Below are 22,501 nucleotides of genomic sequence, written 5' to 3'. Positions count from 1 at the left end.
GGAAGTTTTTTGTTGGCAAGGGTGCTTGCACTTCCTGACTTTAAGTGACATGATACAGCTGTGTCGATAAAAGCTGGGTAATGCAGCTGTGACTGCTCAGAGGCAGACACCAACCTGGGACCACTGTAATTTAGTGCAGGAGCTGCTACATATTGAGCTAAAAACCCAACAGGCTCTCAGCTAAGGCTGTAGAGGAGGCTCATTCTTTCTCTGGGTAGGTGGTCTAGGTGCCACTTACATGGTCCAGTGAACCGCACCACGAGGTATGTGGGTTACACAAACATATATTAAAGGTTGTTTAAAAAAATTGTGTCAACACCCAAACATCAGCAGAACAAAACACTCTGAGGGATGCTCTTAAGGTTCTACAGGACTGCTTGTTTTTGTTTTCGTTTTTTTGTGAAGCTGCAGACTAACACTGCCACCCCTCTGAAATTATGTACCAAACAGAGATCAAAACACTCAGCAGAGCCATCAGGGCAGGCATTGTGAGATACTGGGGCGGTGGCAGGGGGAGGCTGCAGCTACACTACAGTGATCTGTCAACATAAATTACTGTCAGAAGAGATCTTACAGCAAAACTTCTGTCAACAGATTGTGTCCGTACATAAAAGTGGATTGAAAAAGCAATTTGCTCTGTCGATAGAGTGACCGGACTGCCCAGCCCTCTCTCGATAGAACAGCCAACCAAAAGCACAGCAGATAGGGCTGCCCGAGGTCCAGGAAGCCCTGTCTGTCAACAGAGGGTCCCCCCGGAGTGTCTACATGGCTTTTTTGTTGACAGAAACTGTCGACAAATGCATTATTCCTGATCCCAGAGAAGCAGAATGCTAAAACGCATTTTGTGTGCACATGCTCCATGAGTTTTGTCAGCAAAACCCTGGTTTTGTCAACAAAGCTCTCTAGTGTAGCCCAGTTCCGTCTACAAAACAACGAGCAGTTGTTTGCACTGGCTCTTTGTCAATAATAAAGGAAGTGGGAAGCAAAAAAATCTCTTGTACGAGTGGACGTTTTTGTGGCCCAAAACAGGTGTTTCTCCCAACAAAAATCACATTGAAGTGAAAATATTTTCACCGGTTTGTCACCAATAGGTAGAGTTTGTCCGCGAACATTGGTAGGGCAGACACACCCTATGTCTCTTTGTGGATCCCACCTCTCGGTCTGATGCCCCTTCACAGAAGTAGGACTTGGTGATGTAGCTGCCTTGGCTCCCAGGAGCTTGAGCACATTTTTTCTCAGAGCTACAGGCTTGTGAGCACTCCAGTTTACAGCTTCCCACTGCAGGACATGTGATAGCTGAAACATACAAGTCACAGATTTTGCAAAGGTTTCTACCACAACTACCCTTTACTTAACTCAAGAAGTATACAGTTCTACTTAAGACGGTAAAATGGGCAAAATGTCCCTCCTGACCTCCATTTTCTCACAGTTTTGAGCATTCTTTCTGCTGTCTGTTTAAGAATGCAAGATTCGTCTGTGTGCCTTCTGCACGTGGCTTTTCCTTTAGAAAATGCAGTTCACGCTGTCCTTCAGTCAGCTGTCTGTCTGTCTGTCTGTCTCCTTCTCTCTCCCCAGTATTTGTTGAGAGACTTTTCTGACCTTTGGTTCACTTTATCAGGAACCCCCTCATCCCCTTCTCTCATGATCAAATTCATGCTGGAATGAGCTGTTGCTTACCTACCAGCTTTTCTGAGCAAACTGACTCTTCTGAGTGATAGCCAACTCTTTAGCCAAGGGTGCTTCTGTGTGAATGTCAGTTTTTCAAGGTATGATAACGCTACATTGTTAGTCCAGTGTCACTACTCGTGGTAATTTCAGTCCTATATGGAGGTTAAAAGCCAAGAGATGGTAGACAAGTTTCTCACTCAAAAGTGAGTTTTTAGGAAAATCTATATTCATGATCTCAAACTGAAATCCATAAACTGTACATAGATTATTCCCCCAATTGTCATGGAACCTTATAGGGATACAGCAATGTGCTAGTATGAAAAGAAAAAGATACTTCTCAAAAAATGAGCCCTACCTCAGATAGATTTGTAAAACTCATCCCATGCTAATACTCCAAACTTTGCTATTGTTCAGTGCTCCTCAGCCAGTTGTACACATACTCCTGCCTGGAGGTCTTCTGGCGGTACATCAACTCATCTACATATTTGCCTAGTTTTACAACAGGGTAAATAAAAAGTACCTGCAAAAACTGTACAGATTAAAATTTCATATGATAGCATGTTTATACAGCTCTATATATTATACACTGAAATGTAAGTAAAATAGATGTAGATTTATTCAATTGATTTATAATTTTATGGTAAAAATTAAAAGGCAATCAACTTCTCAGTAATAGTGCGCTGTGACACTTGCATATTTTTATGTCTCATTTTGTAAGGAAGTCGTTTTTAACTGAGGTGGAACTCAGGGGCACGTAAGATAAATCAGACTTCTAAAAGAATCTGGAAAGGTTGAGAGCCACTTCTATAGCATATACATTTAAGAGAAATGTTGACCATTTGATCCATAAATTCTGATAACTCTAATTCCCGCTGATACATTTGTTTGTTGGGAAAATATGTAAGTGCTGGGGCCAGATGCTCCAATGTGCTAAGACAGCAGAAAATTCCTGAACATAATGAAAGCAGAGGAGCAACTGTTTGTTATTTAACTTGCTTTCCCTTGCTCCTACCTCTGCCCAACCTGCACAAAGCCTGTGGGAGGACTACAGTGCAAAGCATTTTTAGGGCTCCACAGTCACATTCCTGAGCTTGTTCAGTTAGTCGGGAGAGACTGAGCAGCCAGTCTTTGTAGCTTTACATGCACAAGAAGAGACTAAAAGATCACATCAAGAAATCCTAGAAATTGGTGTTGGTCACTTTGGTGTAAATAATCCCTCTGTTTCCTTCCCACCCCCCATCCCCCCCATAAGGAATGACAATGTGCAACCCTGTTTAAGAAGCAAAAGGCAGCATGGTGTGTGTGCAAGAAGGTGACAGAATATGGAGAATTATGTGGCAAAACTGGGGTTCTTGGTATTGGGTGCAGATAGATAGACAAAGTTGGAATTTGGACTCTCCCTGGCCAGCGCTGTCCTAACCTTTTCATGAGGATATTACGACTGATTTCTCCAGGTGGTAAGAAACAGCTGGTGGGACCTCAAGAAGTTTTTGTTTCATTTGTCTTGGCTCCTGGTGGAAATGGGGTGTGGTGAGAGGTTGCAATAAATCTTTCTAGTTTGTTTTTTGGCAAAAAAGGAAGAATTTTGGCACTCAACAATACAAGCAAAATTCTTCACTGAGTTACACTGCTGAGTTTGCATGGTGTGTAAATGCACAACATAGATGAAAAGTCAGCCATCAAAAACCTCTCCAAGTACCAAATATGCCAGTGACTTTGCAGCTTTATTGGGTTATTCCAGTCATCATTTAGGCTCGTTATTTATATATCTGTCATACGCTCAAAAATAGAAATAAATGAAACAGCAACTAACATTTTTCCAAACCATTATTTATAAAATAAAAGGAAAGAATAGGAGAAATGTCACTTAGAGCTCAGCAAACAAGAGCTCTCTTCTGCCTTTTGAAAGGAAAACAAGAATATAAGCAGAATTTTTCAATGTCTCTATGTGAAAGAAAGGCAGTAGGTTCTCTAAACTATTCTCTTTGCAGCCCCAGTTGCAAATTTGGTCACTCTTTTCCATGTTACAGAGGCCAAATTGTGGAGAGCAAGCATTTATTTGCTTTTTCTTATCCCATTCTGAACAAGAGCTTCAATAACATCCTCACCAAATACAACAAGGTACTATGCCAAAGAGAGCCTTTGGGAATGTGGAAAATAATTAGTAACCTGCACTAGAATAGCAAGAGCTGTAGTGTGAGGACAGAAGTCATGATTCTCCTCTTACTTAAACAGCATTAAATCTAGAGTAATGCCACTGAAATCAATAGTCTTACATCACTCCAATATGATAGCCTAATCCTGGTTCTTGCAGTCAGAAAGGGTTCAGTTCCAGCTGTGCAGCTAGCACGGGGCAACTCATAGATCTGTGTTCCCCGGAGCAGACCAGGAACTAGATTTGACTCAGCCCTTGCACCAAGCTGGGGCGTATCAATCTCTGTCAGTCTTATACCTGGTGTAGATTGTTCCTGCCTCCCCATAAACTCAACTGCTCTGGTCAATATATTTGGGGTAGGGTGGCACAAAGGCTCTGGCTCCTTCCAGCCACCTGCAGAAGTGCTCCATGTAGAGGAGGAAGGAGGTCTAGGGTGAGTTATACTGTTTCCCAATATGTATATATAGTACAATAATAGAATATTACTAATTTTTATGTTATCCATTTCCGTTCTCTTCATTTCTCATACACGGTGATGTTGTGAAAAAGTTAAAACAAAGGAATTATTCATTTAGGCCGTGGCTACACTAGCACCCCGCTTTTGAAAGGGGGATGCTAATGAGCCACTTCGGCAGATGCTAATGAGCCACTTCTATGCATATTCAGTGCAATATTAGCATAATAGCAGTGGCACACATTTCTAAAGTGTTGTTTTCGAAACACATGCTGCCGGTGTACATGGAGGCCTTTCGAAAGGACCCTCTGGATTTCAAAAACTCGTCCTCCCAAAACCAAATGGGAAGAAGGGGCTTTCGAAATCCGGGGATCCTTTTGAAAAGCCCCTGTCTACACTGGCAGTGTGTGTTTCGAAGACGGCATTTTTGAAACATGCATTGCCACCATTATGCTAATGAGGCTCTGCATATGCATGTCAGCACCTCATTAGCATCTGCTGAAGTGGCTCATTAGCACCCCCTTTCGAAAGGGGGGTGCTAGTGTACCCATGGCCTTACTGTACAGTTTAGTTATTAGATTGAGACAGTTGCACCACAATGGAAGTTTTCAATATATGTCATAGATCAAAAAAATGCTTAGTTGGGCAAGGAAAATCTACTTGCTGGTTTCTGGCTTCTGCATTTTGCAGAAACTGTCAGAAATGCGCAGGATGCCCCGCATGCTGGATTTTGGCATTTGGATCTTGATTGTAGCTGAAGGATGTTTCTTTATGTATATTTTTAAAATGTAGGCAGTGACAGTTTCTTGTGTGCTCTGCTTCTGAGGAGGCTCAAGATAATAAATTATTCTTGCAAGTTTATGATCCCTGGGGGGCCAACTAACACTTTGCACATCCCAGATCTACCATAGTACAACAAATGTATCTGAAGTTGAAACTGGTGAGAACCATAGCTAAAGCAGACTATAGCTGTGCCTTTACTATTTCAAACTCTTATGTCTTGTCCATGATTCTGGCTCTAGTTAAAGCTGTGCCTTATGTTCTTTGGGTTGAATTTATAAATAGTGAATCTACAACTCTTGCAAACTGTGAATGATATAATTGAACTCTGAAATATATCTTTTTGGAGGTTTCTAAGTGTTCGTTCAGGCTTCTAGCTGTCAAAAATTTTTCAATAATTAGAAACCTTTTAAAAATCCCTTTTTAAAATCTAACAGCAGCCATTATAGATGGTCTGTATATCTTCATTCAACTTTAGTAAAGTCTGAGGTGGACGTACAAGAGCTGCAAATCTTTGCCTGGTTTATTTTAACCTCAGTTTTGTATAGGATTGAGTTAAGTTAAAAATATCATCACTGAGCTACTATTGATAAACTACTTAGAATTCAGGCTTTTGGGGACCAATCTCTGAAGCCTTAGCTTTAGTTAAGTTAGTAAAAATATCAGAAAATTAAAAGAACTACTTCATTTAATTTACTTTCTTCTCATATATTCTTTTTAGGAGTTTCAGATTTCTTTCGTGCCTTGTAGGTGTTTTTTTTTAACTAGACATGCTTATTTCTTTTAAAACTACTTTGTAATTTTTTTAACATCTGTTTTGTAACAGGCTCTTATTTGTTCTCAACAAACCAATCAATACCTTTTTTTATCAAATTGTTATATTAAAGAAAAACTGATCCAAATAACAGTATTTGAGATAGAATTTTCAGTTTGAGAAACTTTCGTATAAGACAGACGTCTGCTTATAGTTTTCACCAGACAGACACACTGTCTAGCTGTACTTCTCCAGTTTCCTTCTCAGCACTTTAAACATTTCTAAATTTCAGTCATGATGCCACATCTATGCATGAATAAAATATAAAGTAATTTAACACTTCATGTGATGTCAGGCATTATTGCTTCTACTGAGACCTGCAAGAGAAGATTTTTTTAAAGGTTTAAAAGGACATACAATTTCAGGAGAAGGGATTATAATCAGTGACTTTGCATAGATCAACAGAGTGGTAACTGTAGGTTCCTTTGTAGATAAGATCTACAGCTGGCCAGTGAGATTGCTGAGGAACCGAATGACCTGTTGTTCCCAGTGCTATTCACTGTGTCTCTGATCCTATGTTTAGATCCATTTGAGCAGATCAGTAAAACCATTGGAGCCCCACTGGCTTAGGGCTTCATCCAAAGGATCAGAGTCTTCCATGGGATTTGCTCAATGGCCAATCAGCCAGTAGTCAAACAGTCTGCCCAGTATGGCAACAGATAGAATGACTTGCAGATTTATTTTCGGGGTAGAAAGAGACAGCTAGCCAAAAGACTGTTGATCTCCCCAAGATAGCTGCTTTTCTTCTGCTTGTGGAGTTGGAATGTAAGTTAAAATTCAGTTTACGTCGATTAGGACGGGGTCGGCAACCAAAATAGCAAGAAGAGCCATTTTTTCCAATTCAGTTGAAAGCTGAATAATTCAAGATCTGCAGTGCATGTGAATATAATGGTCCTTGATAAATAATGTCAAACCGTACTTTTTATAACCTCTATTTTAAGAACAGTGCACACACAGTGATTTGTAATGTGATACATGTTTACTGCAGGACATTCACAAACTTTTTACTTATTCTTTTTCCTCACACTTTACGTGTATGTTTGTACCACTGTCTTCCTGACTTTCACTCCCAAACCTTCTCTCTCTGGAGGATGCTAGGGGGAGGTATCCAGTGTTTTGAAATCATATATTGTTTGCTATTTAGAAATGTGTTGTTCATTGCTGCGCTTTTAGACATTCACCATTCATCAAAAATAATCAGGAAGTTTTGTTTCATTTTGTTTTATTTTGGGTTTTTTGTTTTGTTTTATATTTTTGTTTTTATGTTTGTTTTTTAACTTTGCAATTATAGCATCGGGAGCCAAAAAGAATCCTTAAATAGCCGCATGTAGCTTCAGAGCCGCAGGTTGCAGACCCCTGGGTTAGGACTTACTCTGTTGGTTTAATTTTCTCTAATGTACAAACTGTGCACATGCTGTGTCATTTTCTTCCATTTCCTGGAAACCTGTTGTTTATGTTTAAGTTGTGACGAACAGAGACGCTAGGTGGTGCACAAACACCTATGAAGGCATGGTCCCTGCCCTGAATAACTTAATAGACTCAAAAGCCCCAGTCTTGCAACTGACTTTGCAAAGTGATCCCTGTTCCCATATAGAGACCCTCTGCCTGTGCACAGTCAGATGTGAGGTTGGGGCCTAAATTGAGTCCTCTCTGAGGCTATATCTAGATTAGAGCAATTTCTCGACAGAAGGTTTTGGTGGAAGATATCTTCTGACAAAACATCTGTCAATAGATCGCATCCAGACCACAGAGTGGATCACTCTTGATCCACTCTGTTGACAGAGAGCAGGCAGGCTGCCCAGCCACTCTCTCAACAAAACAGCCAACTAGAACCACAGCAGACAGAGTCACATGTCAGCAATTCATTCCAGGAGCCCTGGTGAGGTCCATCTTACAGGAACCCCCCCAAACAGCCATGCTCTGCCCATGCTGAGGCGTGCCTACCTCCACATTGACAGCACAGCCGCTAGACCAGAGCTGTGACATTTTCTAGGAGATACAGCTCTTTTCAGCAAGCCATGGTGCCAGAGCAGACCCCAGGCTTGCACTGGCCAAACACAAAGGTGCTTCAGCACCTGCTGTACCTCCTGATGACCATCCTCCTCTTCCTCACGGATGGAGAGCTCAACACCATCTTTGAGGAGCTCGCCATTGCTGCCGGACAGTCACACCTGCACCCGCCTCCCCAGGTACACAGGCAGATCTGATGGCAGCGCACCAGTTCTAGCTGGTGGAACTGGCTCGTCATGGGCAGCGGAATGACCGGCATTGGCTCCAGAACTTCTGCATGTAGACGGTCACCTTCCTGAAGCTCTATGCCTGGCTCGCCCCCACCCTCTGGAGACAGGACACCCAGCTGTGGCCCTCCATCCTCGTGGAGAAACACGTTGCAGTTGTCCTCTGAAAGCTCATCACCCCCAACAGCTACTGCTTCATGGAGCACCAGTTTGGTATGGGGAAGTCCACTGTCAGGGCCCTCCTCATGGAGTTAAGGCACTGCTTTACTGCAGTCTCTGCATGGGGTAGGGGGGCACGTCCCACGAAAGGGGGACCCTCACCCATCCCCAGGGGACCGTGCTGTCTCACCTTGCACAGCCCTGTTGCCAGGGGGAAGGCAGTCTCACAGGGAGGGGCTCCCAGCATGCTCAGAGGGGTGGAAATGGGAGGGGGACAGGGACCCTTCTAGGGTCCAGGAACTCCCTCTCTCAGTCTCTGACATGGGTGCAGTTCCCTCCCTCTGCAGGTCATGATGGCCATCGACACCATCCTGCTGCAGAAGATTATCCATATGGACAAGTGGATGCAGTCGTGGCCAGATTCACTGCCTAGGGATTCCCAAACTGAATTGGGACTATCTATGGGACCCACATCCCGATCTGTGCTCGGAGCACAATGCAGCCAAGTATGTAAACCAGAAGGGATATTTCTCAATGGTGCTGCAAGCCCTGATTCACCACTGTGGCCAGTTCACAGACATTTACATCAGGTAGTTGACCTGGGCACACAACACCTGTGTGTTCAACAACTCCAGCCTGTGTCAGAGGATGGAGGTGAGCACACTCATCCCCCACTGACATGAGCTGCATCTGTGTATCATGGGGGACGCAGCATACCTCTTCATGGCCTGGAGCATGAAGCCTTACACTGGACAGCTGGACCTCAGCCAGGAACTCGTCAATGCCTACCTCAAATAGGCCAGAGTGCAGGCTAAATGCACCTTTGGCTGCCTCCAGGCATGCTTCAGGTGCCTGCTGACCCACCTGGACGTGGGGGAGCACAATGCCCCCCCCCCAAGTTGTAGCTGCATGTTGTGCCCTGCACAACATTGTGGAGGGGAAGTGGGAGGCCTTTCTTCTGGGGTGGGGTGTGGCTGCAGGCAATGAGTATGAGCAACCAATCACAGTTGCAATCTGCCAGGCCCATTGGATGAGGTGCAGAACCAGGAGGCCCTGAGGGAAAGCTTCTCCCATGGCCCCTATTAGCCCTCCCAAAGGCTTCCTTAGCAGGGGCCTTGGGCTCACAGCCCTACCTCAGCCCTGCCACAACCCCTACCTTTGCCCCTCCCCAATAAAGAGGGATGTGGGTGTGGTGCTCAAATAACTATTTTACTGAATCAAGGAAAAAAGTGCAAAAGAAACAGTGTAATAAAAACTATTTACAAACAGTGCAGTGCAATGAGCTATTCATAGTGGGGGAACTTGGGACAGGGGTGGGGGCATCAGAACTTGGGTGGGGGGTCCTGGGACCGCGTGGAGAGGCCACACACCTGAGGAGGAACAGGACCTTAAGTCGCATCAGCCTCGGGATCCCCTCCTGTCTTGGGGTCAGGGCTGGGTTGGGGCCAGGAGCGGTGGGAGGTACGAAGGTGGTGGGGATGCTACAGGGTCTGGGTGGGCCTGGGGATCAAGGGAGCCTGGGGAGGAGGGGGGGTGGGCTTGGCCCTCAACCACTGCAGGAGGTCAGGACACCCTGTGGGATGGGCAGTGGGGGCAGCAACCGTGGGCAGCAGGTCCATCTTGTCCCACCAGCCATCAAAGTGGTACATGAGTTGGTCCCAGGCCTGAGACTGCCACACCATCATCCCGCACCTGCTGCTCCATGTAGTCAGTCATCCTCCACAGGGGTGCACTGTGGTCCCTCTGAAGGTGCTCCAGGACCTGGCAGCAGCCCTTCCAGCTGCATGCTCACCCTGATGGTGGGGTTGGCTCTAGCCCTCAGACAGTGTAGATGCAGCTGTAAGGAGGACAGAGGGGAGAGATGGTGAGTCATTCATGCAACACAGCCGCTGGGGACCTGCCCCTCACCTTGAGCAGTGACCAACACCCCCCAGGGCGTGGAAGAGGAGTGTTCTGGAAGCAGAGTCGTGGGTTGACTGCACAACGGGCCCTGCCACGTGGGGACTCCACATTGCCTCCAGGACCAGGCTGACCGCAGCAACAGCCCCCCCCGCACCCCCATGGCTCGATGGGCTAGCAGCCGTGGAGGACTCCAGCCACGGAGTGGTCCCCTCATGAGTGGCGGGTGAGCCAGGAGTAGCCTGGCCCTTCCTGGTGCCCCTTCACACACCTGTGGCTTACTGCACTGTTTGTGGGAGTGGGTGCTTCTTCTCACCTTTGGGCAAGCTTGTGTGCCAGGAGCTGCACTCCTCGTTGTATCTGGGATCAGGCTGTTGGCCTCGTGACTAACCCACTTCCTGACAGGGTAGGTGCTGGCAGGGCCCCCCACCCCCAGGGCCTGGGGCTTATCCGGCCTCCTATGAGGCTGGCAGCAGGCTGGCGCCTGTGCCTGGGGGCTGTCTGCTGAGTCCAGGTGGCACACACTGTCTCGCACGTGGTTCCACATGTTGGGACTGCAGCACAAGGTCCCGCCGGAACCAGCTGGATGACATTCGCAGCATGCCCTGTCTGCGCCTGCCTCTCACACTCTAGGGTGTGTGAAGCATGAGGTACTCACTGGAGAGATCCTTGCCCAGCTCCAACGCCACACAAGAGGTGGCCTCACTGGCAGGGACCGACTCCAGGGTTGTGATCAGGGTGCTGCTGGTCTCCGAGGCCATGTCTGCCTCCAGCTCCAGCAAGGGTTAGGGGTCGGAGGCCTGCTCCTTCTCTTGCTGGTGCTCTGGCTGTGGTGGGTGGCCCTCCAGCATCATGTGGACAGTGCACGTTGGAGGTGATGTGTTGTCGCTCCTCCAGAAGTTGTGGAGCTCTGTGTAATGGGACAGGTGGCAGGTCCTGCCCTGAAGTCTTGAGCATCATCCCAGACTTGGACGTAGCCCTGGCGAAGCCCCTTCACCTTCACCTGGACCTGTTCTATGGATTGGGGGAGTGGCCTCGTTCCACCAGGGCAGTGGCCATCTGGGCATAGACAGGGGTATTGTGGTGCTTCACCTTGGGGTCTTGCAATATCTTGTCCTCCCCCCGCCCCAGGTCCAAGAGGGCCTGGACCTTTCCCCTAGCCAAGGAGGGGGCCCACCTCTTGCTGCCCTAGGTTGGCTCCTGGGACACCTCTGGCTGGTCCCTCAAGGGCCCAGGTGGGTTGCAGGATGCTTCTTGTTCAGCCGTCCGTGAGGCTGTCAGCTACAGTGTGGCTGTGAGGGTGTGAGGGTCTGCAGCCTGTAGCCCTGCTGTTTCCACGCTCTCAGCTTCCTGCCACAAGCTTTCCCAGGCTCCCTGTGGCTTTACGAGGGGCCAGTAGCAGGAACCATACAGTGCCAATTGCTCTAGACTGGGTGTCCCCGGGGCACCTGTGCGGCATCCTGAAGGCCTTTCCTGTTGACAGAACCCCACCCCCGGTCATCCAGACTTGCCTTTTGCCAACAGATCTCTGTCAACAGAGATGTTCTGCCTCATGGCAAGCAGGGTACAGCTGTTGACAAAAGTCCCAGCTTGACAGAGTCCTGGATGGGATGATTTAATTGGGGTTGAGCCTGCTTTAGGCAGGGGGCTGGACTAGGTGACCTTCTGAGGTCTCTTGCAGCCCTAGAATTCTGTGATTCTATGAATTTAGTAATAAATGTCTACACGTGGTAATATTTAATCCCAACATTGCCTTTTGTTGCTGTAGGTCATACAGCTGAAGTAATGAAAAAGCACAATTAAAATTAGTCACAATCCAATAGTTACTAAAAATTTTTACTTATTCTTAAGAGACATGTAAAATAATAGATTTGAACTGCAAAGAGTGAACAGCAAAATAGCATTTTTGTTTAAATTGGCACAGTGATGTATTATGTATTCGTTAGTTACATTGGACAAATGTTCCAGCATTTAAAATAAACAACATGTAAAGCAAAATCATCCACTTCCTTAAATGTGTCTGTTCCTTAATTTTAAATTCCTTCCTGTAGGAAAAAAATTATCACTATAAAAAAATTATCTGGATTTTGGCAATTAGTGAACTCTGCATGTAGGTTTCTTTTTTTTTTAATCTGTTAGATAGCACTTCATAAATATGTTTGCATAGTTGTGTCTTGTATTTTCTCTTATTCTCCTTCCACATTGATATTCAGCAGCAGATACTGTGTCAGTAAGAGGATTACTAGAGATTGGAAGAGTAAAATCAGATATTCTGAAAAATTATCTTTAATTTCTCTCCAGAGAAGAAAATGGCAGATTTTCTAAGGGACTTAAAAATTAAAACTCTCCTTCTGTGTCCCTAGCTCTACCGTAGTCTTGCTTGCTAATTTAGCACACATAAAATGTTTATTAAGAAAATCTGTCCATTTTCAACTTTCCAGAAGAACAATGTTTTAAACAAAAAGCAAATCATACATTTCTGCTTTTTAGCAAAACAGTTCCAGTATCTTACAAAAAGATTTTGCTAATGAAAAAACATTAGTATGTACAGTAAACCCTTGATTTTTAACAACACCGATTTAGCAGACTTCAGAAACAACACACAACCCTGTTGATCCGGAAGTCTGTTGAGGTCTGTAAAATCCTAACCCCCTCTGTCCCCACTCCTCCCGCCAAAAAAAAAAAAAAAAAAAAGTTAAGGGACTTACCACTGCCGCCTGGAGGAGCCGCCACCAGAGCCATGCGCAGCTGGAAGTGCCTCACCGCGTGGCTGTAGGCATCCCACCATCCGTGGCTGGAGCTGCCTTGCTGCATGGCTGCAGATGCCCCACCACTTGCAGCTGGAGCTGTATCACCACGCACAGTGCAGGTGCCCTGTCGCATGTGGCTGGAGCTGCCTTGCCACATGTGGCTGAATGAACCATCAATGCCAGAGCTGTCATGCGCTTCTCCCACCAGGGGTCTGGTGAGACCCTGGCTTTTGGGAGGGGGGCACTGGGGCTGTGAGAGCCTAGCGGGTCGGGTGGGGGGTATAGTAAACCCTCTGATTTACTAGACTTTCGGGATTAACCGACAACCTTCCCCCTCCATTAGTCTATTAAATCAAGTGTTTATTGTACAAGTTCTACTTAGATTCCTTGGTTTTAATTTTGACTTCAATCTGATTTGCCGACCATTCTAAAATGTTTTCATACTTATTTACTTTTGTAAAAGAAAAATTGCTAATACAAATTTATCTTATAAAATCAGAGAAATTATATGATATATACACAATACAGTAAGTGCTGAGTTGAACTGAATCAATATAAGTTTTGAACTGCAGAAAGACCTGTTCTGCCATGTTACAAGTAGGATATTTGCAAATTTTTAGTTGTAATTGATATTGTATATATATCTGGGTGATTCAGTTTTCATCAGGCTCTATGTATTTAAGAATATGTTTAGAAATTGTCATTTTAGTCTGATTCTCCAAATCCAAAATTTGAAGGGACAAAATGCAAGGCATAATTTGTAGCACAAAAATATATTTATGCCAGATTTCCTATAGTCAACCCTACTGATGCTTAGACTCCTCTGCTTCACAACACAAAGCTTTCATCGGAAGAAGTGTCTTTTCCTTGAAAGCTCACGACCTAATACATTTGTTAGTCTTTAAGGTGCTCCAGAACTACGTGTTATTTAAAAAGTAGTGAGAGGTAAGTGTGTATTAACAGACCTAGTTTCTCCAAGATTTATCTTCAGCAAGCAGGTTTGTGTTTACAGAAAACCTAGGAAACAATAACACACTAACTGAAATAAGTGATTCAAGGTCAAAACAACAATTCTGTTTTTCAATAATAGTGTGGGGATATATAAAGGAACCATTCATTAGCTTTAGTACAGCTCACATGAACTTTGTCTTAAGACTTCATTCTTATATTTAGCAAGTGGAAGGATCTGATTGTAAAATAACAGAAAGTCTGTGATATTAGAAAACAATTGTGACTATTGTGTTGCAGTTTTTGATAAATGGACGTTGACATGGATTACGAAAGACCCAACGTTGAAACCATAAAATGCGTGGTGGTTGGCGATAATGCAGTGGGAAAGACTCGCTTAATTTGCGCCAGGGCATGCAATACCACTTTGACGCAGTATCAGCTACTGGCAACTCACGTACCAACTGTCTGGGCAATCGATCAGTACCGTGTCTGCCAAGAGGTAAGGATTTTCAAGTTTATTAAACATATAGTGCACACAATAAATGTGTTTTGTTATTGATCAGCCATTTAATGTTCAAGTTGTGGCAATGGGCAACTCAAAAATAAAATGTAATAACAAGGATCTTAAAGCAGCTACCATTTAACACACGACATCCACCTTCTGACTAAACCTCACAGTTACATTCTGAAAAATGTTGTGACAAAAACATATTTGAAATATTCATATTGTGCAGGGATGCAACTCTGCTCAGAGGGCCATGCAAAATATGACTTTGGGGGCCCCCTCTTTTCCCATTGCTCATGTCTATGAGTCAACAGTGTGATGCTGTTGCAAAAAAAGCAAACATGATTCTGGGATGTATTAACAGGTGTGTTGTGAACAAGACACAAGAAGTCATTCTTCTGCTCTACTCTGCACTGGTTAGGCCTCAGCTAGAGTAGTGTGTCAAGTTTTGGGCACCGCAGTTCAAGAAAGATGTGGAGAAATTAAAGAGGGTCCAGAAAAGAGCAACAAGAATGATTAAAGGTCTAGAGAACATGATCTATGAAGAAAGTCTGAAAGAACTGGGCTTGTTTAGTTTGGAAAAGAGAAGATTGAGGGGAGACATGAGAGCGGTTTTCAGGTATCTGAAAGGGTGTCATAAGGAGGAGGGAGAAAACTTGTTCTTCTTGGCCTCTGAGGATAGAACAAGAGGCAATGGACTTAAACTGCAGCAAGGGAGGTTTAGGTTGGACATTTGGAAAAAGTTCCTAACTGTCAGGGTGGTCAAACAGTGGAATAAATTGCCAAGGGAGGTTGTGGAATCTCCAGTGCTGGAGTTATTTAAGAAGAGGTTAGCTAGATGGTTTAGACAGTATTTGGTCCTGCCATTGGGGCAGGGGGCTGGACTCGAGGGCCTCTCAAGATTCCTTCCAGTCCTAGTGTTCTATGATTCTATGATTCTGTGAATGCTGCTTAGCTAATGCTAATTATTTTACCCCCCCGCATCTTCTCAGTGAATAAAGGAGCAATTAAATCAGTTTGCACAGTTTTAATTGCACCTACTATTTCAGCCACCCAAATGACAGTCCAGAGTACCCTGGCTTCCAGCGTACTTCAGTAATATTCCAGGTACAGTAGTAGGATTTGGTCTGAAGTGTAATTCAGTAAGTATCAGTGGTATCAATACAAGCCTCTAGCTAAAGGTGTCACAGTAAGGCCTCAGAGTACGCAAACCCAGAGTACACAGCCCAGCTCTTACGGGGCTGACCCCTGATTCCTACAGTAAACCCTGGAAATGCGTGATTTCCAGTTGCAAGTAACTCGCCCCCCGCCCTGAGTTCCGCTCACCACCTGCACATAGCTCTTGCTCACCCCCCACCCCCACCTCTGACTCGAGCTCACCACTGCTCAGGTGTGACTCCAGCTCAACCTCCCCGTCCCCAGTTCAACTGCCCTGCTGGCTCACCCCCTGTGCCTAGCTCAGGGTCACCCCCCATGCCTGGCTCTGGCTCTGGCTCTGGCTCACCACCCCTCATGCATGGCTCCAGCTTAACACCCTCCCCCACCCTGGTTCAAACCCCTTGCATGCGGCCCTGGTTCCATCCTCCCATCCTGCTTTAACGCCCACCACATGCGACTTTGGGTCAAGCCTTCTCCCCCACCCCACCCCCGGTGCACAGCTTCAGTTCAACACCCCTGTCATGGTTCAAACCCCCCCACGTGCAGCTGCAGTTCAACTCCACCCCTCCCTGGTTCAAACTTCCCCTCCCCCTTGTGTGGCCCCCATTCAAACCCCTCGTGGCCCGGCTCCCCACCTGAGCGAAGCTCCAGCTCACCACCCCTACATACAGCTCTGGCTCAACTCCACCCCTCGCCCCCCTGCAGCCCTAACCCAGCCCAGGCTTAGCCCCTCCCTACTCACCTCCAACGGCCCCAACCCACCATGAGGCTTAACCCTCCCCTACTGTCCCCTCACCCCAGGACTTACCTTTCTGCTACTTCCCTGGCTGCAGAACATGTGTTCTGCCAGAGAAAAAACTGGACCCCAACTTACGTGAAATCCGGGTTACGCAAGGATGCATGGAATGGAACGCTCGCGTAACACAAGGGTCTACGGTATGCATCTTTACTAGGTACAGATTCTCTCTGTTCCCTTACCTCTCACTTCAAACATGGGAAACCTTCATCTCGTGTACTATAGCTGTGATTCTGCTTTCTAATGACACACGCATGCACGTGCACACACAGCTAATGCTAGAAATAAAACCTGCAAGCTAAATCACATTTTTTTATTTCAGTGGAGTTCCACAAGCTTAGCACTCACTTTACATAGCAGACAATATTTACTGCTAGTTGCATTCTTGAGATGCACGATATTTTAGCAAAGTCATTTATTTCTTCTCCAAGGTGTTTTGACATCTGGATTTGTAATTTCAATAGGAATTGTTATTGTGGTAGGATGTACTTAACTAGTGTAAAATCAGATATGCAAATCAGCTGAATCTTATTTTATGTGGTTGCTTTGTATTCTGGCCAATAATGCCTAATAGAGGGCCTGGTCCAGTGCAATTAACCCTCAAATGCCCAGTGACCCCAGGGGTCAGGATTTCCTATTGAATCAACAACTCCACTATATTCCTATTTAGTATGTGTGGGGTTTTTTGGCTTTGGTATAGCAAACCAGATGCAATGGATACATGACAACTATTCTGGAATAAGGAGACTGTGTGACTCTAACACAGGACTTTATGTTTTTATTCAAAATCTGCATCATGAGTGATACTGTGGTGTTTAGAGAGCAGAGTCCAGTTGTGCTAGTTACTGTACGTACACAGAGTGAGAGGCAGGCTTTTGCTCCAAATAGCCAGTCTGTAAACAGGTAAGAGAAGGAATTAGGCTCAATGGACAGCAGCAAGCTAGCCTGTGGAAGTCAGGGACTTTTGGAAATTTAATGGATTAGGAATAAAAGCAGGACATTGTGATTTTCCTATAGCTATTCAGAAAGTCTGTGACAGAGGCAGGAATCAAAGCAGAGCTTCTGATTCCTTGTCCAGTGCTTTACGCGTAAAAGTGTCTCTCTCCTTTTCATGAAGATGAAATACAGCTGGATTTTTCTAAAGCTCCTTGGTGATTTAGGGCCACACATCCTCCTATGGACAGTCAAGCGGACCTGAACTACAAAGTCACTTAAGTGCTTTTGAAAATCCCACTCAACAACTTTCCAAGGTTCTTGTATTTTAAACATCTTGCCCCACGCTCAGGGATCAAAGTAACTTAGGTTTCTGACAGGTACTGTCAAATTGCACTCTTCCCCCTCCTCCCCACCAGTGAGGGCGCTCAGTTACGACTGTACCTGTAAGAAATGCAAGTGTGAGTTGGAGGGCGAGGGGCTCAGAGCAGGAGGGTTTGGGGGGTTCAAGAGTGAGGGCTGGGGATGGGTTCAGGAGTAATGGCAGGGGTCTAAGGGTGTGGGAGGCTCAGGGAAAAGAGGCTGGGGCAGGAATAAGGGCTGGAGATGGGGGGCTCAGGGTGGGGGTGAGTGGTAGGGTCTGGGTGGGTGCTGGGTGTTGTAGGGAAAAATGCAGAGAAGAGGCAGGACTGGGAAGTGGGCTGCAGCCACACATACCCAGTCACTGGTGCTGCTGAACTTCCAGGGAATGAGGAGAATCACTACGCTTCAGCTTCTGGGAGCAAGAGACAGGAATATGCACTGTGCACTTTGCCCTTGCTCCCTGATAGTCAGAGTTCTGGGGACTTGCAGGTGCAGCCCTGTCCCACTCCCTGCTTCCCTCCTTCCCACCACCACCACACGGCATGGGGGGGGAGTCTAACCACAGGGGAAGACTGAGAGGAAGGGCCCCCAGTATAAAAAGGATGTGGATTTGCTTGAGCAGGTTCAGCGAAGGGCAACAAAAATGATTAAGGGTCTGGAGCACAAGACCTACGAGGATAGGCTGAGGGATTTGGGCTTGTTTAGTTTACAGAAGAGAAGACTTAGAGGTGATTTAATAGCAGCCTTCAACTTCCTGAAGGGGAGCTCTAAAGAGGAGGGTGAGAAACTGTTCTCAGTGGTGTCAGATGGCAGAACAAGGAGCAATGGTCAGACGTTGAAGAGGGAAAGGTGTAGGTTAGATATTAGGAAACACTACTTCACCAGGTGGGTGATGAAGCATTGGAATGTGTCGCCTAGAGAGGTGGTGGATTTTCCATCCCTTGAGGTTTTTAAGTCTCGGCTGGACAAGGTCCTGGCTGGGATGACTTAGTAGGGGTTGATCCTGCTTGAAGCAGGGGGCTGGACTAGATGACCTCCTGAGGTCCCTTCCAGCCCTATGATTCTGTGATTCTGTGAAGGGTGTTCACACCCAGCCAGCCCCAGTCACCTGCCTGGCTACCTGCTTCTGAGCAAGGAAGCCTGCAGGAGAGCTCTGGGAGCCAAGATGGGAGGAGCTGCAGATGAGCTCTGGATTAAGACCCACCCCCCCCCGGCCCCGCATGCACAACATGTCCTGCATGCTCCCCTCATTGTGCCCCTGATATTGTGCTTAGATATTACAACATTGAACACTGTGCTTGTTTGCTGCAGCATGTCATTTTGTCGTCTTTTATAACAAGAGTAGTAGCAATTGTACTATAGTGAGTTTTTAAATTGAGGGAGAAAAATATGTCTGCTCTGTTTTAGGTCCTTGAACGGTCCCGGGATGTTGTTGATGAAGTGAGCGTGTCTCTCAGACTTTGGGATACATTTGGTGACCATCACAAAGACAGACGTTTTGCATATGGAAGGTAAAATGAGCCAAGTCTAACTTTTAAATAATAGGTAAAGTAATATTTTAGCAGAGAGAAATATGTGGCTCTGAATTTTGAAACATCAGGCTTTAAAACAATCAAATATATTCATGTGTCTGCCTAGTACAAGGAGGATATCAGCTGTAAAGAATAAAAATACACCTTTTTAAAAGGCAATATAGTTTTACTATTCTTCATTTAATCAAAGAAAGCATTAAGCGCTGCCCATAAATTCAGCAATGTTGCAGACTATAAAGAGTGGTCAAAAAACGAGGCTGTGGCTTTATGAAAATAAACACCAGTTTTTCCTTGTTTGATTAAACAGCATGAAGTGTAATTTATTCACTCATCATTGATCTAAGAGGTGTGTCTGGAAAACGTTATCTTCTGTGTTGCAGAGCATATATAAAAAACTGTAATAAGAGGTGCCCTGCTTACCTGGGTAGATCAGTCTCTTAGGACAGCAGCGGGAGAACTTTTTTCAGTCAGGGCCATTGACCCACAGAAGAATCAGTCAGGGGCGGCGCGCACACACACACACACACACACACACACACACAGAGGCAGGGGCGGCACACAAGAAAACACACACACACACCCCTGCTCTCAGCAATTTCACTCATGCTCACCATGGAGTGCTAGGGCTTGCCCTTCTTCAGCACTCATGCTCCAGGCCCATGGGAGTGGCCAAGGCTCAGGGTGTCATCTCCAGCACAGTGACTTGCCATAAATTAGGTCAGATTAAAGGTGGGGGGCTGGATCCAGCCCATGGGCTGGTGGTCCCTCACACCTGTCTGAGGACCTGATCTAAATCCCAATGCAATAAATGATGGGAGACTCTTTCCTGTTTTCTTAATTAAAACAGAAGGGAAGGGATTGCTTACATGAACACCAAATTCTATACAAAGTTGTCATTGACAGAGCAATCCTGGAAATTTTAAGAATTTAGCAGTACAATTTTCTCAAAGTGCAAAATGTGGACTAACTCTAATGTCAGTGACAGTCTTTCTATTTAATTCAGATAGAATTGGATCTTGCCCTTCATCAGTGCAAGCAGAAGTGCTGCTGAGTGGCAGGAAATTCAGTGTATCATAATGTGAATCAGGTACCTGAAATACAGGCATGAAAAACTAAAATTGAATGCCATAAACTTTTTTATGGTTCACACACATGCAGGGCCTAATTTTTTCACAAAAATATCAATATTTCTTTTCCTTCTAAAATTTCCTTTTCCTTTTCCCTACTGCTATCTTATTTCAGCTGACATTTTTCAGCAGGCCGCTTTTCTCCAGTTAAAAATGTCAAGTGTACAGTATCTGCCTCAGTTTTGCATTTTATTTCTCGTAATAGTTCTTACTATGTGACTCAAGTTTCAATGCACCTGAAGTATAGAGAGGCCAGAGTTGTGTGAGTCAGTGCCAGACACAATGAGAAACTTTGAAAGCAGTTAGCTTTTGTCTCTCTCTAAAAATTACCATAACAAGATGGCTTATCAGTTGAATCCAGTTATGGTAACATTCCTTGAAATTTTCACATTGTAAAGCACCATATGCAAGTTTATGGTTTTGCGTGTAAATCCTTCTTTATATCTAGTGACACCTAAAAAGGAGTGTTTTGTGAAGAGATGTGGAATAACAAGTGCGTTATATTGCAGAGAAGTTGTTCTTTGGCCAAAGGGGTGATTTTGAAAGCTAGTTAAGTTCCCAGTTCAACAAAATAGTTTAAAGTACTCTGCTGAACCAGGACCTAAAATAAAGCATGTCTGAATTCAATAAGGTGCATACTTTAACGTGTGAAAAAAATTACTGATTTTGAGATAAAACTGACCCTAGTTTCCAAACTCGTTCAAGTATTTGTGAAGGTTTCAGATTCAAACAGCTTTCATTTTAATATTTAAAACTTTGAAGCCTTACTTCACACATGATTGCATCTTGCATTTCTTCTTTCTCTTCCTCCCTAAAGTACGGATGTGAAATTCTGTAGCAGACTGTAACTGAACAGATTACTAGAGATTAGGAGAACAAAATCAGACATCTTTTGAAATCTGATGTAATACGTGCTGAGGGAATGGGATCAGCGGGAAATGTTAAACTTCTAGCCCTGTACACACAAAGGAATTTAAGTGTGACTAGTTACATGAGTAGTGACTCTCACATATGTTAGCTGAGAAAGAAACTGTTTCAGAAACCTACCACGTTGGCCATAGCTTTCCTTTTGCCAAGTCTCCACATGCATTTGTGTGCAGTAGCAAAACTGTAATGTCTTAAGGAAACCATGTGGGATCCATTTTATTAATGGAATTTCATTGGTAAAATTTTATTAAGGTTGGATCTGTAGAGTCCAGACTTTCCTCATCTGGCAACATCTGCACTCAGGCATCCTTATGGTGCTCCTGTGCTGGAGCACTCACAGGGAAAAGCCAGGGAGCCCTGCATTCAGCGACTCTCCCCCAGCCCTTCCAGACCTTCTGGAGCATGGCAAATAGCTCATTTGGTGGGTTCAAGCTCAGGTAGGGAGGGGGAAAGCGGGGATGGGGTGGGGAGTGGCAGGGTGGCTGCAGAGCCCTATAGTTGGAGGCTAGAAGCGCAGCTTCACAGGGGTTGGCAGTGCAACCCCAGGGTGCAGGGGCTGGGAGCACAGCCTGGTGAGTGCAGGGCTGAGTACTTCCACAGGTCTGCGCTCCTGGCCTCTGGCCATGGGGCTCCACAGCCACCCTGCCTCTTCCCCTAAGTACTTGCCCTGTTCAGTTCCCTCTCTGTTAATGCTGATCCCTCTGCTGCTGGAGCGGAGCCATGCAGCTGGCAGCAGCAGAGTAGCCGTATTGGCCTACCCTGTATTGGCAAATTCCCTGGTCAGTTCCCAAGGGGTCTGGACCAGAGGGGTACAACCCGTAATTCCAGGCTCTGGTTGCTCTGTTCAATTCTATTCTGTTCTGAAATGGTTTAGTACAGTGTTAACATGCTGTACTACTAGGAGAATGTATAAGTTGCAGCTGGATTTATTGCTTATATACATTTACAGACATTGTTTTCAAATTATCTTCTGTACTTTGAAGTGTGTTCTCAAAATTAAGTCAAATCTTGCAGAACACAGAAAAGCTTGCTGGTGCCAGAGTGCTCAAGGCTAAACCCAACAGGTGTCCAGTCTTCTCTGCTTGGATGAGATGTTTAATGAGGTGTACTTTCAAATACCTTTCAAAATTGTTGTTGTTTTATGCAAAGCGGATCCTATTATGCTTGTGGTGCCTGAAGAGGTCTGTATCTGTCAGCCAAGATCTTTAATTGTCCTAACCTGCAAAACAAGAGCAAGCAAGTCCTCAGTGTATTTGTCTCTCTTTAGAGAGGATCGCTTCATTAATTTTGCAG

At 45.3% G+C, this 22,501-nt stretch overlaps 1 protein-coding gene across 5 annotated transcripts in view; it reads left to right on the top strand.

Annotated features, from left to right (window-relative positions):
- The window catches only part of RHOBTB1 (Rho related BTB domain containing 1), a 106,711-nt gene that overhangs the window by 26,538 nt on the left and 57,672 nt on the right, over nt 1-22,501 (top strand). For 4 of the 5 annotated variants that reach the window (XM_075000150.1, XM_075000151.1, XM_075000152.1 and 1 more), the window contains 2 exons: nt 14,165-14,366; nt 19,030-19,133. In XM_075000150.1, the coding sequence (XP_074856251.1) occupies nt 14,175-14,366; nt 19,030-19,133 (296 nt within the window). In that variant the 5' untranslated portion in view covers nt 14,165-14,174. Of the gene's footprint in view, nt 1-14,164; nt 14,367-19,029; nt 19,134-22,501 lie in introns of those variants that run through there. The other variant, XM_075000156.1, reaches the window with a different exon arrangement.

This window comes from Carettochelys insculpta, chromosome 7 (genome assembly GCF_033958435.1).
Source record: "Carettochelys insculpta isolate YL-2023 chromosome 7, ASM3395843v1, whole genome shotgun sequence".
Lineage (NCBI taxonomy): Eukaryota > Metazoa > Chordata > Testudines > Carettochelyidae > Carettochelys > Carettochelys insculpta.
Note: the sequence above shows the minus strand (reverse complement) of the source record. Positions and strands in the feature narration are given on the sequence as shown.